We start from the raw sequence: 12,757 nt of genomic DNA, 5'->3' as shown, positions 1-12,757 counted from the left end.
CTGCTTGCAGGACCAGTAAACAGACACTTTTGTGCATGCTACAGTCTGTTAGAACTTCCAAGTACTTGACCAGGGAGGTGGACAGCCAGAAAAACAAAAGCCAATTAATATCTCTAAGGGCTCAGGATGCTACTGCCAGCACCCATTAGGCCATTGGTGGGCATAGTAGCCCTTCTCACCAACACCACACAGGGGATAAGCCCTTGGTCCTAGTGAAGCCCAACCCACAGCTAATGAGATGCGTGACACAATGGAGGGAGGGGAGAGAAGTGGGAGATACAAGGTTGCCTCAAGGCCACACACCGGCAACGGAAGCCAGGATAGGCAGTCACCAGAACACCTGTGCCACATCCAAGGGTCACATGGCAAGCTATTAAGAAGAGGAAATGGGGCTTCTGTGTTTCCTCTCAGGTAAAATGAGGAAGTAGAGATGGTCTGCTCAGACACCCAGTGACTTCTACTCCCCATGAGCCACATTCTCAATAGTCTCCCCCAAACCTTTGTATGCTCTTTCATAATATGGTACCCCAGAAAGCATGATCAGATCATTTCTGTCCCCAGGACCAGCCTGTCACAGAGTTGGTGCCTCAGAAAAAGGCACACACACACACACACACACACACACACACACACAGACATGTTTTCAGTGAAGCATGGAGGTGACTGTTCATTGAACACCAATCCCACATAGGCCCAAGGTGATGAGGGACTCAGTCCTTACCCTTTCCAGTACAGAACATCTAGCAAAGAGGTTCATATTTTACTGAGTTAAATGCTCCTTGACCCAAGAGAAGTATGTGTGTGGGGGCAAAGAGGCAGGAGTGGGGGGGGGGGTGTATTTTCACCAGTGTGTGTCCCAGATTATCTCTGAATATCAACAATTTGTGACAAAAAGACTGCTCTACAGGAAAGTTCAGGAGTAGAATCTACTTATCACAAAAACAAAACAAGGACCCCAATATAGCTTTCACTGAATGCCCCAGCTTCAACCTTACCTAATGATCCTGACTTGAGATGGAGGGAGCACAGCCTGTGCCCAACCTTTGAGTTGGCTTCACAAAAGACCAAGAGGCTCATGATTCCCACCTCTGTGAGCACATTTATGGTTGCCAGAACAGAAACCAAACTATTTTAACCTCACTGGGTTTTAAACATCCATATTAAGGTATAATTTACATACCACAAAATTCATTCATTGTAAGAGTACAATTCAATGATTTTTTAGTAAATTTGGAGTTCTGTAACCATCGCCACAGTCCAATTTTAGAATACTTTCATCATCCCAAAAAGTTCTCTTTTGTGCCATGAGCTGTTAATCACTGCTACTGCCCACCCCTGCTCCATGGAGCCACTCTCTCATTTCTACACTGCTAGATTTTCTGGACGCCCTCCATGGATCAAATTCTCCAACATGTAGTCTCTGGGTTGGGAGTCTCTCCCTTGGCATGACGAGCCTGAGATTTATCCATGTTGTAGCATGTATCAATAATTTGTGCTTTTCATTTCTGAACAGTCATCTACTGCCCAAACTTAGCAAACCTTTCAACCAGGAATATGTGGATTATTTCTACTTTGATTTATTTTTTTATCCTCACTAGAGGATATGTTCATTGATTTTTAGAGAGGAAGGGAGGGAGGGAAGGAAGGAGGGGGTAAGGGGAAAAAAGAGAGAGAGGGGAAAAAAGAGAAAAATATTGATCTGAGAGAGAAACATCGACTGGTTGCCTCTTAGATGCACCCTGACTGAGGGATCAAACCCACAACCTATGTATGTGCCCCAGCCATACCATGGTCCAAAACCATGACCTTTTGGACTATGGGACAACACTTGAATCAGCTGAGCCACCCACCCTCCAGGGCTGTTCCCACTTTTGAGCTATTACAAATTAGAATACTATGGACATCCAAGTACCTGCCTTGGTGTGGACATATGTTTTCATTTCTCTTGTGTACATTCTATTCCTTGGATAGATTGCCAAGTCATGTGTAAGTTCATGTCTAACTTTATAAGACTGTCAAACTGTTTACGCCATTTTACATTCCCACCACGTACCAGGGTTCCTTTCTCTACATCCTTGCCAACATTTATGATTATCTGTCTTTATTACAGCCATTCTTGAGACTTGTTTTATGGCCCAGCATATGGCCTACCCTGGAAAATGTTCCACATGCTTGTGAGAAGATGCTATTCTGCAGTCACCAGGTGGAGGGTTCTATAGCTGCCCATTAACCAAACACATCAACAGTGCTCTTTGAGTCTTCTTGAATTATGCTGATTTTCTGTTTAGTTGTTTTACCAATTACTGAAAGTGGAGTAGTGAAATCTTTAACTATAATTGATGAATTATCTATTACTACTATCAATCCTATCAGTTTATGCTTCAGGTATTTTGGGGTTCTGCTGTTAGACACATATACATTTATGACTGTTATCTTCCTGATGTATTATTATGAGTATTCCTCTTTGGCTCTAGTAATATTGTTTGTCTTAAAGTCTATTTTATTCAGTATAATATAGTCATTCTAGCTTTCTTAGGTTTATTTACGATATCTTTCCCCATCTTTTACTGAAGGATATAGAGGTTGTCCCTTATAGACAACACATAATTAATCTGGATTGCTTTTTGTTCTATTCTGACAACTTGTGCCTTTTGATGTGGGTGTTTAGACCATTCCCATTTAATGCAATTATTGATTTGACTGAATTTACATGTGTCAATTTACACATCCTCAGATTCTAGTATCCACAGGGGATCCAGGGACCAATCCCCCATGGTTACCAAAAGACAAGTTTTGGAAGAGTCAAAAGTTATACACAGAGGACTTCCAATCAAGATGGCAGTATAGGCAGTCACTGCTCACCTCTTTGCACAACTACATCAAAACTACAACTAAGAGCCCTGGCTAGCGTAGCTCAGTGGATTGAGCATGGGCTGCGAACCAAACCATCGCAGGTTCGATTCCCAGTCAAAGCACATGCCTGGGTTGCAGGCCACGGCCCCCAGCAACCGCACATTGATGTTTCTCTGTTTCTCTGTTTCTGTCTCTCTCTCTCTCTCTCCCCTCTCTAAAAATAAATAAATAAAATCTTAAAACAAACAAACAAACAAAAAACAACAACTAAAATATATGACAACCATCACTCAAAACCAACAGAAATCAGGTTGAATGGAAGTCTGACAAATACGGAATTAAAGAAACCACATCCATCATGACTGGTAGGAGGGGCACAGACTAGGAAAGAGCTGATTCCACATCTACCTATGGTGGATAAAAATTTGAGAGGGATATCTTGAGAGAGAGGAGTCCCAGCCCAGGGTTCCAGGACCAGGAAGATAAGTACCCACAACTTCTGGCTGCAAAAACCAGCAGGGATTAAATCAGTGGAAGAAACTTCTGGAGCCCTAAGCAGTTCCTCTTAAAATACCCCCACACAGATTCATCTACTCAAACTCACTCCCTCTGGGCTCTGGTGCCGCAGAGGCAGCTTAAGGAGCACCAGTGGCATGCAGGGGAAGGCTGAGATGTCTGGCATCAAGGCAAGCAGAGGCCACGGTCCCTTTTCTGGGTCCTCTCCCCACAGAACTTGGTGGCATATCTAAGATTACATCAACCTGGCTAACACTGTTTGACCTGCCTTGGAGATCCCCAGAGACTCTGTCCCACCCAACTTACAGGCCCACTCAAGCTGCTTTTCCATACAAATGGCTGGTCATGGCTCATGTTGCACAACTTCCTAAATCTTCTCAAATAAGCAGCCACTGGCCTCAGTGAGCCCCAGGCCCAGAACTAGCAGCCTAGATTCAGAGCTTGGCTTCACCTGGAAATCTCCAAGTACAGCACAAGTAGCAGCCATCTCAGATTGCTTTATAATTCAGGCATGGTGGCCCTGGACAAAGCACAGGTGGGGGCTAATCTTGGCCTGCACTTCCAGGGAAACCCCAGAGCCTTCGCACCCAGTGGACAGCTACAGCCTATGTCAGAGCACCACCACCCTGTTCCTGCACAGTTGATCCTCCATGAAGGGTGGAGGTCAGTGGTAAGTGGTCACAGCCAATCGTTGCAGCTGACGGGCCTGGGTAAATCCCTCCCATTGATTTGCCAAAAGCAACCAAGGCTCAACTACAAGAGGAGGGTGTACTCAGCCCATGTGAAGCATATACCTTGAGTACCCAACTTGGGAGATAGGGGGGCTGAACCACTGGACGCTACAGGACACCTACTACATTAGGCCACATTACTACCAAGACACGGAGTCAAAGCAGCTTCACCTAATACATAGAAACACACCCAGGGTGGCCGCCAAAACAAAGAGACAAAGAAACATGGCCCAAATGAAAGGACAAATCAAAACTCCAGAAAAAGAACTAAATGAAATGGAGATAAGCAATCTACCAGATGCAGAGTTTAAAACACTGGATATAAGGATGCTTTAGGTCCTCAGTGAGGACCTAAAGAGCATAAAAAAGATCCAGTCAGAAACTAAGAATTCAGGGTCTGCTGTTACTTCTTCTATGCTGAGCCCTTCCTTCCTTTCTTCCCTATCCCCAGCTTTAATAAGCATACCCTCTAATTGAAATAAATAACAATTTGCAAGGAAACAATAGTAGAGTGCATGAAGCCAAGAATCAAATCAATGATTTGGAACATAAGGAAGACAAAAAACAAACAAACAAACAAACAAAAACCAACAAACAAGAAGAAAAGGGAATCTAAAAAAAAAAATGATAGTGTAAGCAGCCTGTGGGACAACTTTAAGTAATCCAACATTCACTTCATAGGAGTGGCAGAAGAAAAAGAGAAAGAGTAAGAAATTGAAAAAAATCTATTTGAATCCTGGCTGATGTGGCACAGTGGATTGAGCATCAGTCCACTGCAAACCAAAGGGTTGCTGGTTCGATTCCTGGTCAGGGGACATGCCTGGTCAGATCCCCAGTGAAGGGGTATGCAAGAGGCAACCACACATTGATCTTTCTCTCCCCCTTCCCCTCTAAAAATAAATAAAAGAAAATCTATTTGAAATAATAAAAGAAAACTTTCCTATGTTGGTGAAGGAAATAGACATGCAAGTCCAGGAGGCACAGAGTCCCACCCCAAGACACATTATAATTAAAATGCCGAAAGTTAAAGATCAAGAGATGGGGGGCAGGGGGGAGAACAGGTGAGAGGTGAGGGGATTAAGAAGTAGAAATAGGTAGTTACAGAATAGCCATGGGGATGTAAAGTATAGTCTAGGAGAGGGAGTAGCCAAAGAATTTGTATGCATGACCCATGGACATGAACAAGGGTGGGGGTCTTAAGGGAATAGGGGGTGCCAGATAGAGGGGAGTGGGGGAAATAATCAGGACAACTGTAATAGTATAATGAATAACATATAATTTTTAAAAAGTTATACATGGAGTTTTGGCTGCACAAGGGTTTGATGCCCCTAAACCCTACATTGTTCAAGGATCAACTGTGTGTTTGTGTGTGCTATAGGTTCCCAGGGGGGTGTGTCCAGAGCCAGATACTCTTAACAAGAATCCAAACACTGCCTGCCTCTAACACTACTCACTCCAGAATGGCTCTGGGCTAAACTTGATCCTATGATTCTGTCAAAACCCATGACTGTACTTCACCAATGAACTATTGTAGATATAACACTTAGTGTGGGAACTCAGGGATACACCAGCTCTACAAATGACATCTTATTTTCAGTGACACTTAAGATGGAAGGGCAGTGTTGCGAGCATATTCTTCTCTCACCACATGCTGTGCTGCTCCAAGGTTGATTCTGGGTACATGTCTACCACCCACCAACCTGAAAGGCAGAGATCACTGCCCAGTTTACAAATGAAAAAGCACAGACAAAGATCATCTGCCAAGATCAGTCAGGCAGTGTGATTTTAAGACAGACCACTAAGCCAGGATAAGTGGAATAGGGAAACAGACCAATAGCTGAACAAAATGGCCGACCAATTTACAGCCAGATAGAGGAGGTCACCTCCCTGGAGATAATATTTAGGCCTCAACTATATTTCAGTCCAGGCCCAGAAAAGCAGCAAAACCAGGAGGGCAATGTCAGGACCAGCTGCAATGACTAAGACTGACCAATCAATGGAAAACACATCCCTGAAAGAAAACACCTGGAGAACTGATGGATATTCTGCTGAAACCCTCCCCTAAGATTCCTGCCTGCAAGAGAGAAATGAAAAATCAAGACAAAGGACCCAGTGCACAGGTGCTCTTCCTCTAGGCAGCAGACCACACCATTCCCTTTCCCTCGTCTTCCCTCACTTCTTTCCCTACAGGCAAACATCTCCTAAACACTAAGGAACCCTGAAACCTGCAATCAGGGGAGCCAAGGGCAGTGCAGTTTATCCCAGGCTGATCCCCTGAACCTGCCCCCAAGGCCCCCTTTTCTCTGACTTCCCAGTGAATTAACTGGAGTCTTAATTGCTTCTTCTTCTATGCTGAGCCCTTCCTTGTTTCACTGTCCCCAGCTTTAATAAGTGTACCCTCATAGTCACCTGGATTTGTGTTGTGAAATCTTTACCTGCTGGCCTCAAAAGCCCAGCTTTTTCCACACTCACATGGCTTTATAATGCCCTGGGGTATCTCTAGTCCTGCAGGAGGACCCTGTCCTATGTGACTAGGTTAATCTCTGTCCCTTGCTCCTTTGTGTCCTTTATTGTGTCATAAAGATAATACCTTCAACTTCAGAAAACATCACACTGTCTGAATGCCCTTGGGTTGGAAGTCAATGGGCGCAGTGAGGAAAATCTGGGACCAAGAGGCCCAGGTGCCAACTGCAGCCAGGTTTTGGTACAGAAAGATCTGAGTTTGAGATTCAGCTCTAAGCTCCTTCAACACTTAACCTCTCTCTCACAATTCACTGGCCTGGCCTGCAGAGCAGCATGATGATTACAAGAAAAAATATAAACCAGGAGCCCAAAAGATCTCCACAAACACAAGTTCCTCCTTATCCTCACAATCTGAGACAATGCTGAGGACAAAGTCAGAGAGAGAGAAAGGAGTTACAATTTTATTTTTGGAACTTCTGAAGAGGCCTCTGACTTTAGAACAGGGGCTAAAGAAAACAGAACCAGACAGAAAAGACCTTTCTGGGTAGCAGAAACACAAAGCATACCCCATACCCCAGGCTAAGATGCTTTTCCAATAGGGTTTGGATTTTCCCGTTTATCTCAAGGAGGTAAGACTTTTCAATGATAAGTATTCCAACAAACTGGGTTCCAAAACAGATTTAACACAAAGACTGCAGGCTGAGGCCCCTTCTGGGGGATCAGCTAACACTCACAAGAAAGCGAGAGCCCCCGAGTTTCCTCATGTCTGCACCTCTCACCCTCCAACCCCACCTGGGCAAACAGAGTGAAAAGGAATCTGAAGGAGAGGCAGCAGCAAGGCTGACAAGGGATACACCACAGAAGGGCTGTGGGGCTGGCTGGGAAGCCATGGCCACACTCACATGCCCAAGTGAAATGTCATGAGACTCTAGGTGTGAACATTCTGGAGAGAACTGCTTTCGCCAGAGCTCTGAGGGTGACAGCAAAAGCAGGAGTAGAAGCTAAGGCTGAATTTCTCTTTACAGGGAAAAAAAATTCTGAGGGAAGAAATCGGGAAGAACGCTGAATCGTATTTCATTCAAACTTTTTCTTTAAAAGCTTCATAAAAGCAGAAGATCAGGAAAATTATTATTTTTTTAAATTGTCACCTGAGGACATTCTTTCATTGTTTTTTGTTTTGTTTTGTTTTTTTAAGAGCGAAGGAGGAGGGGAAGAAACATTGATTGGTTGCCTTCAGTATGTGCCATAGCCAAGGATCGAACCCACATTTCAGCATATGGGAGGATGCTCCAACTAACCAAGCCACACCAGCCAGAACAGGCAAGTTACTCTTGAAGTAACCAGTACCAACTAAGGAGAAACCAACAGAGCAAGCCACGGAAGACATCTCCTCCATGAGGCCCCTCCTCCAAGGTGAGCTGCCTATAAGGAGTGGGGACACATGTGAGATGTACCCTGGCCTGGGCTCCTGGCTCTGCCCACAGTCAAGAGACCCAGGTAGGGCATAGCATCCCTGGACCTTACTGAGTCCCAGATCTGAAAAGCAGGAAAGCATAACCAAATGAAAAACTCAAGTTTTCCTACAAACCAAAAGTACTGAGTTGAACAGATAGCAGGGTAGCAGAGAGAGAGGATATTACTCCCCCTCCTATGAAACCCACACTCTGTTCCACTGACATCCAGGTCACAGAAGGAAGGCACAGGCAGGATGGCACAATGATGCCAGGGCTGGGGTCCACAGCCACCTACACAATAACCACCAAAACCTGCTTTCTACAGGTCGGGGGGGATTGGGGGTGGGGTGCAGCCTCGAGACTATTTCCTCACACCTGGGCCTGTCCTGGTTCCTGTCCCCTCCCACTCACCTGTGTGAGGTGCGCATGTCTACAGGCCCGTCACCTGCCTGCTCTTCACCTCGGCCCATGGCCGTTGCCTCGGTCCCCCTCAGCAATCCTTGGGTTGGGCCTCCTGGCTCAGGCGTCACTCTCATGTCTCCATCAGTGTTTAAATCTGAAGCCAACAATCCTCTCTCCATTTTTATCTTCTTGCTCTCCACATCGTCTTCTGATGGATCCTGTTCAAGCGCTCGTTTCTGACTCCGAGTCCGGCATGCTTCTTCAGTCATTCTGAACTTTGGGGAAGAAGAAAACAAGACATTTAAACTTGACACAATGGAGTTGCTTGCTACCCCTCTTAGAAACTTTTCAATGTCAGCTTGGAGTATTTGCCTTGCCACGTGACAATGACAGACACAGATACAAAAAACGCAGGCAGGGCCCACAAAGTATGTCGGGACACTTTCTTCACAGCCCTGGGGAAGGCTGGGACAGGAGTGGTGGGGCACCTGGGGAGCTGAGACTTCAGGGACCTGGACAGAAACAATGGAGGGTGGCTGTTTATAATAAAGAAGGGGAATTCTTGGTGCTTAGGACTCAAAGCAAAGAGAAGAAAACTGTGAGCTCCCTGGAGGTGTCTGAAATCCAGGAAAGGGAACCAGGCAATCCCAAGAGCAAGGTCAGTGCCCAGGTCCAGTCCTGCACAGCAAAAACTCGAGTTGACCCTTGACCCCTCTCCCCTTCAGTGAGGGTGTCCTCCTCACTCCCTGCTCACGTGAGGAGTGGGGGTAACATTTAACCCTTTGCCTGCTGATGAGGCAAACTTTGAGTCAGGTGAGGCCTGGCTTGTCACGGTGCCAGCACCCTGTACATGCAGCACACACATATCTTGATTTAAAGACAAGAAAGAAAGAAAGAAAAAAAAAAAAAAAAAACAGCTGAGTCAGTTTTTGATCCCATGACATCACTGGGCTCCACATGACCCTTCCCAGGATTCAGTCTGAGAGACAAAGCACTTTCCAGAAAACTAGTCTGAACCGGTTCCAGACAACAAGCTGAAGTGCAGTTAACCCTCACAGAGACAGGAGGGAGGACAAGCAGTGATGTCTGTCTGCAGGGAGGCTGAAGGCATTTCACAACCACGTCTGGGTCTCAATGTTCCATAGGGCAGAACACCAGAAACAAGACTGAGAGTTCACCAGGGGACAGAAAGGAATTTAGCTGCCAGGCTCTAGTAGAATTCCCCAAGTGCCTCTTTTCCTCAGGTCGATCAACAGCCACGTCCACGAACACTCAGGCAGGGGTAAGAGCACCATATGAACCCCCCAGAATCCGAATTCACATGTGTGGTATGTCTATACTTGAGGCCTCCAGGCTCTGTGTCCATGCAGCAGGGCACCTAGTGCCTCAGTCCTCTCACCAGTGAACACCCCAGGAGGCCTGCTCTGGACAGGGCTGGGCCTACCCAGTCCCCAGAGCCCACCTTTTGGAAGGCTGGGGGCAGCACAGAACAACAAAATGGCTATGTCATCATATATAGGACACACTCCTGAGCTGACTCACTCGAAAAATCCTGAAGGAGGCCCTACCCCAACAGGCCCGACTGTGGACTTAGAATGAAAGGAAGAAAAGTGGGGACAGCTACTTCATGCTCCTGGCACAGGAGGTAGAGTGGCCCCTCTGCACACATGTTACACCAGCACGGCACTGACACCTGCTCCTACAGAAGGTTGAACAGAGCAGGTCTTCCCATGGCCTCCTGGGGTGTTCCCTGCTCCATCTAGATGGAGGGCAGGGCTACTCATTATGGCTTGGCCTCTATCTGCCCCCAACCCCTCCTGGCATCCCAACCTGCACCTATAATCTACCCTTGTAGCAACTGCTTGGCCCCAGAGGCCTCCATACAACCCCCATACCCCTGCTCTCCCCCAGGCCCCCCATCTCTTTATCTACCCTCGTCATCTCTTCACTGCCCCACAGGGAAGAGGGATGCTCACATGTGCCTCTTAGCCTAACATGCTAAGTTTCTTTTTTCTGACATGCCTTGACCACAACGCCCTTCAGCCTGCTCACTGAGTCTGTCCATCCTGTCTCCCCATGGGACTGCAGACAAGTCACTGCCCTGAGTGTCTGTCATTGTGAGAAGGATGGATCATCTTTCCTTTGAGCACAGCCTGAAACAGGAGCTCCTCAAACATCTGGGAATTGGTCAAAAGAAGCGATTCTGCTGCCTCCTTGGCCAACAGGTACGAGTGCTCCCAGGGCTGGGGGGAAGCCTATCTAGATGGAAACTGAGGGGATACCAGGATCTCAGGCATTCCCCGCTGAAGTCTGGGGAAATTCTGCCCCTGAAGGAGAAGTTCCCAGTCTGGCCTGGTACCCACTGGGGGTGTAAGGGGTCCTAGGTAGACAGGGAGAATGTACCCTCACTTCATGATGCTGTGTCCCCCAATCCTGCACTCAGAGCACCCATACTTCCCCACAGGGTAAGTGTCAAGGTCTTATTCATGAAGCTCACACGAATCCCAGAACCTGTGTGAAGTCCTTCTTCCCAACTGCTCACAGATAAGGGGGAGCCCACAAGATCACTGTGCGCCAGTGACCAGAATGGTGAGGTGGTGCCAAACAGCCTCACTTCATCATTACTGGTATAAAACAAGCAAATTATGAGGTGCCAGAGCACAGCCTCACACCCACAGGACCACTCCCTCCACCCCAGTAGACAGCCTGGGAATCCGCTGGCCCGTCCCATGTGTGCAATGTCAGGACAACTCACTCTGAAGCCCAGGGGCTGGAACACTGCCAACCCTAGGCTCAGAATCAATGAATGACCTGGTCTGTGCCTATGGCAGGCCACTCTGGGGGGACCTGCTGAAGCCCTCCCCAAACCCTCCCCACCCCACGAAAGACAAGCACAGCTGGGGACCAATCCTTAGTCCGTGGGGTCTTGCTTCTGGGGAGGGCATGTGCTGGTAAGTAGCTGCTCCTCCTCTCAGAGGGAAGAGCTAATGCCCCCAGCACACCAAAACTGGTGGCTACAGCCCCACAGGCATGGACTCAGGGATGATGACAAAGTTTCAGGATAAACCAGCCTTGTGGGATGAAGTATGATGGCCGATTTCTGCAAAAAGCAGTGAGAAGGTACACTGAGAATACTTTCAAAAGAGCAGGTGAAGAGGCTGGGTTACCCCAGCTGACAAATTTGAATCAGCTTCAGAATTTCTAACAAGTGAGGGGAGGAAAATGAAGGGGAAGCAGTGACCACAGAAGTTCCACCACATGGCCATTCATTCAGGAAATATGGGGCCCATAGAGAGCAGTCCCCTCTTGGCAGTATTCTGTGCCGGGTGCTGGCTGTTGCCGAAAGGGCAGATCCAGATAGCAGCATGCCCATTATACAAATGAGGGACCAAGGCCCAAGGCTACCTGAGGCACAGACTGCTACACAGGGAACAGGGCTGAAACCCAGGTGGCCTCAGACCCTCCTTCTCACTCCCCAAACACAACCCTGTTCTGATGTGTCCTGTCCTCCAACCCGGCTGGGCCAGTGGGAGGTGGCAGGGTATACAGCCCTGGTCTTCCTCAGCCAAGAAGGGCAGATTTCAGCCATACTAGAGACTACAAAGGCACAGCACATACTGAACCCAGGATGATGGGGCCAGTGAGTTCCGGGCAGAATGCTGACAATGGGCTTTAGATCAGATACAAATTTCAACTGCCTCAACCAAAAGCTGCTTTATTTTAATAAAACCCCACCATCCAACTGGTCTGAAAACCTCAGGAGGAAAACCTGTTTTAAAACAACTCCAAAGGGTAAATTATGCTGCAGCAGGAACCAGACTTTTTAAACAGGACTTGGGAGACCATCAGAAAGCAAGTGGCTCAACTTGGGCACACAGGCCAGTTAAAAAAAAAAAAAAGTCTATAGACACTATATGGACTATTTACACTACTACTGTTACCAGCAGACTTACTCGAGCAATACTCCTCTTTCAGACATGAGGAAAGCGAGACTCAGCAATAATGTGCTTGAAAGAAGTGACAGAACCACTATGCTGAAAAGTGGACTTGGGGTGCTTTTTCCAGAGTTAGAGAAGGTAGTTGAGCATGAGGAAGTAGGAAGAGAGTGCTTAGTGTGGACTAACCTCAGATGGAGCACAGGGGGATACACTTTGTTCTAAAGGATCATCTGGCTGATCTGGGGACAGACTGGGAACTTCTGTATCTTGTGGCTCAGGACAGAAGAGGACAGAACAGTAGGGAGACATGACCAAATGCTAGGTGGTACTTTACAGGATACAGACACCACAACATTCCAACAGCTGCACATGAGGTAAGAGAGGTTGCTCTGTTTTGTCG

At 47.1% G+C, this 12,757-nt stretch overlaps 1 protein-coding gene across 4 annotated transcripts in view; it reads right to left on the bottom strand.

The window, feature by feature from the left end:
• Positions 1-12,757, bottom strand: part of GATAD2A (GATA zinc finger domain containing 2A) — a 104,944-nt gene that overhangs the window by 29,082 nt on the left and 63,105 nt on the right. For 3 of the 4 annotated variants that reach the window (XM_028519142.2, XM_036032646.1, XM_036032644.1), the window contains exon 3: positions 8,429-8,694. In XM_028519142.2, the coding sequence (XP_028374943.1) occupies positions 8,429-8,694 (266 nt within the window). The remainder of the gene's footprint in view (positions 1-8,428; positions 8,695-12,757) is intronic. The other variant, XM_036032645.1, reaches the window with a different exon arrangement.

Source organism: Phyllostomus discolor, chromosome 8, assembly GCF_004126475.2.
Source record: "Phyllostomus discolor isolate MPI-MPIP mPhyDis1 chromosome 8, mPhyDis1.pri.v3, whole genome shotgun sequence".
NCBI classification, from domain to species: Eukaryota; Metazoa; Chordata; class Mammalia; order Chiroptera; family Phyllostomidae; genus Phyllostomus; species Phyllostomus discolor.
This window is presented reverse-complemented; position numbering and strand designations above follow the sequence as displayed.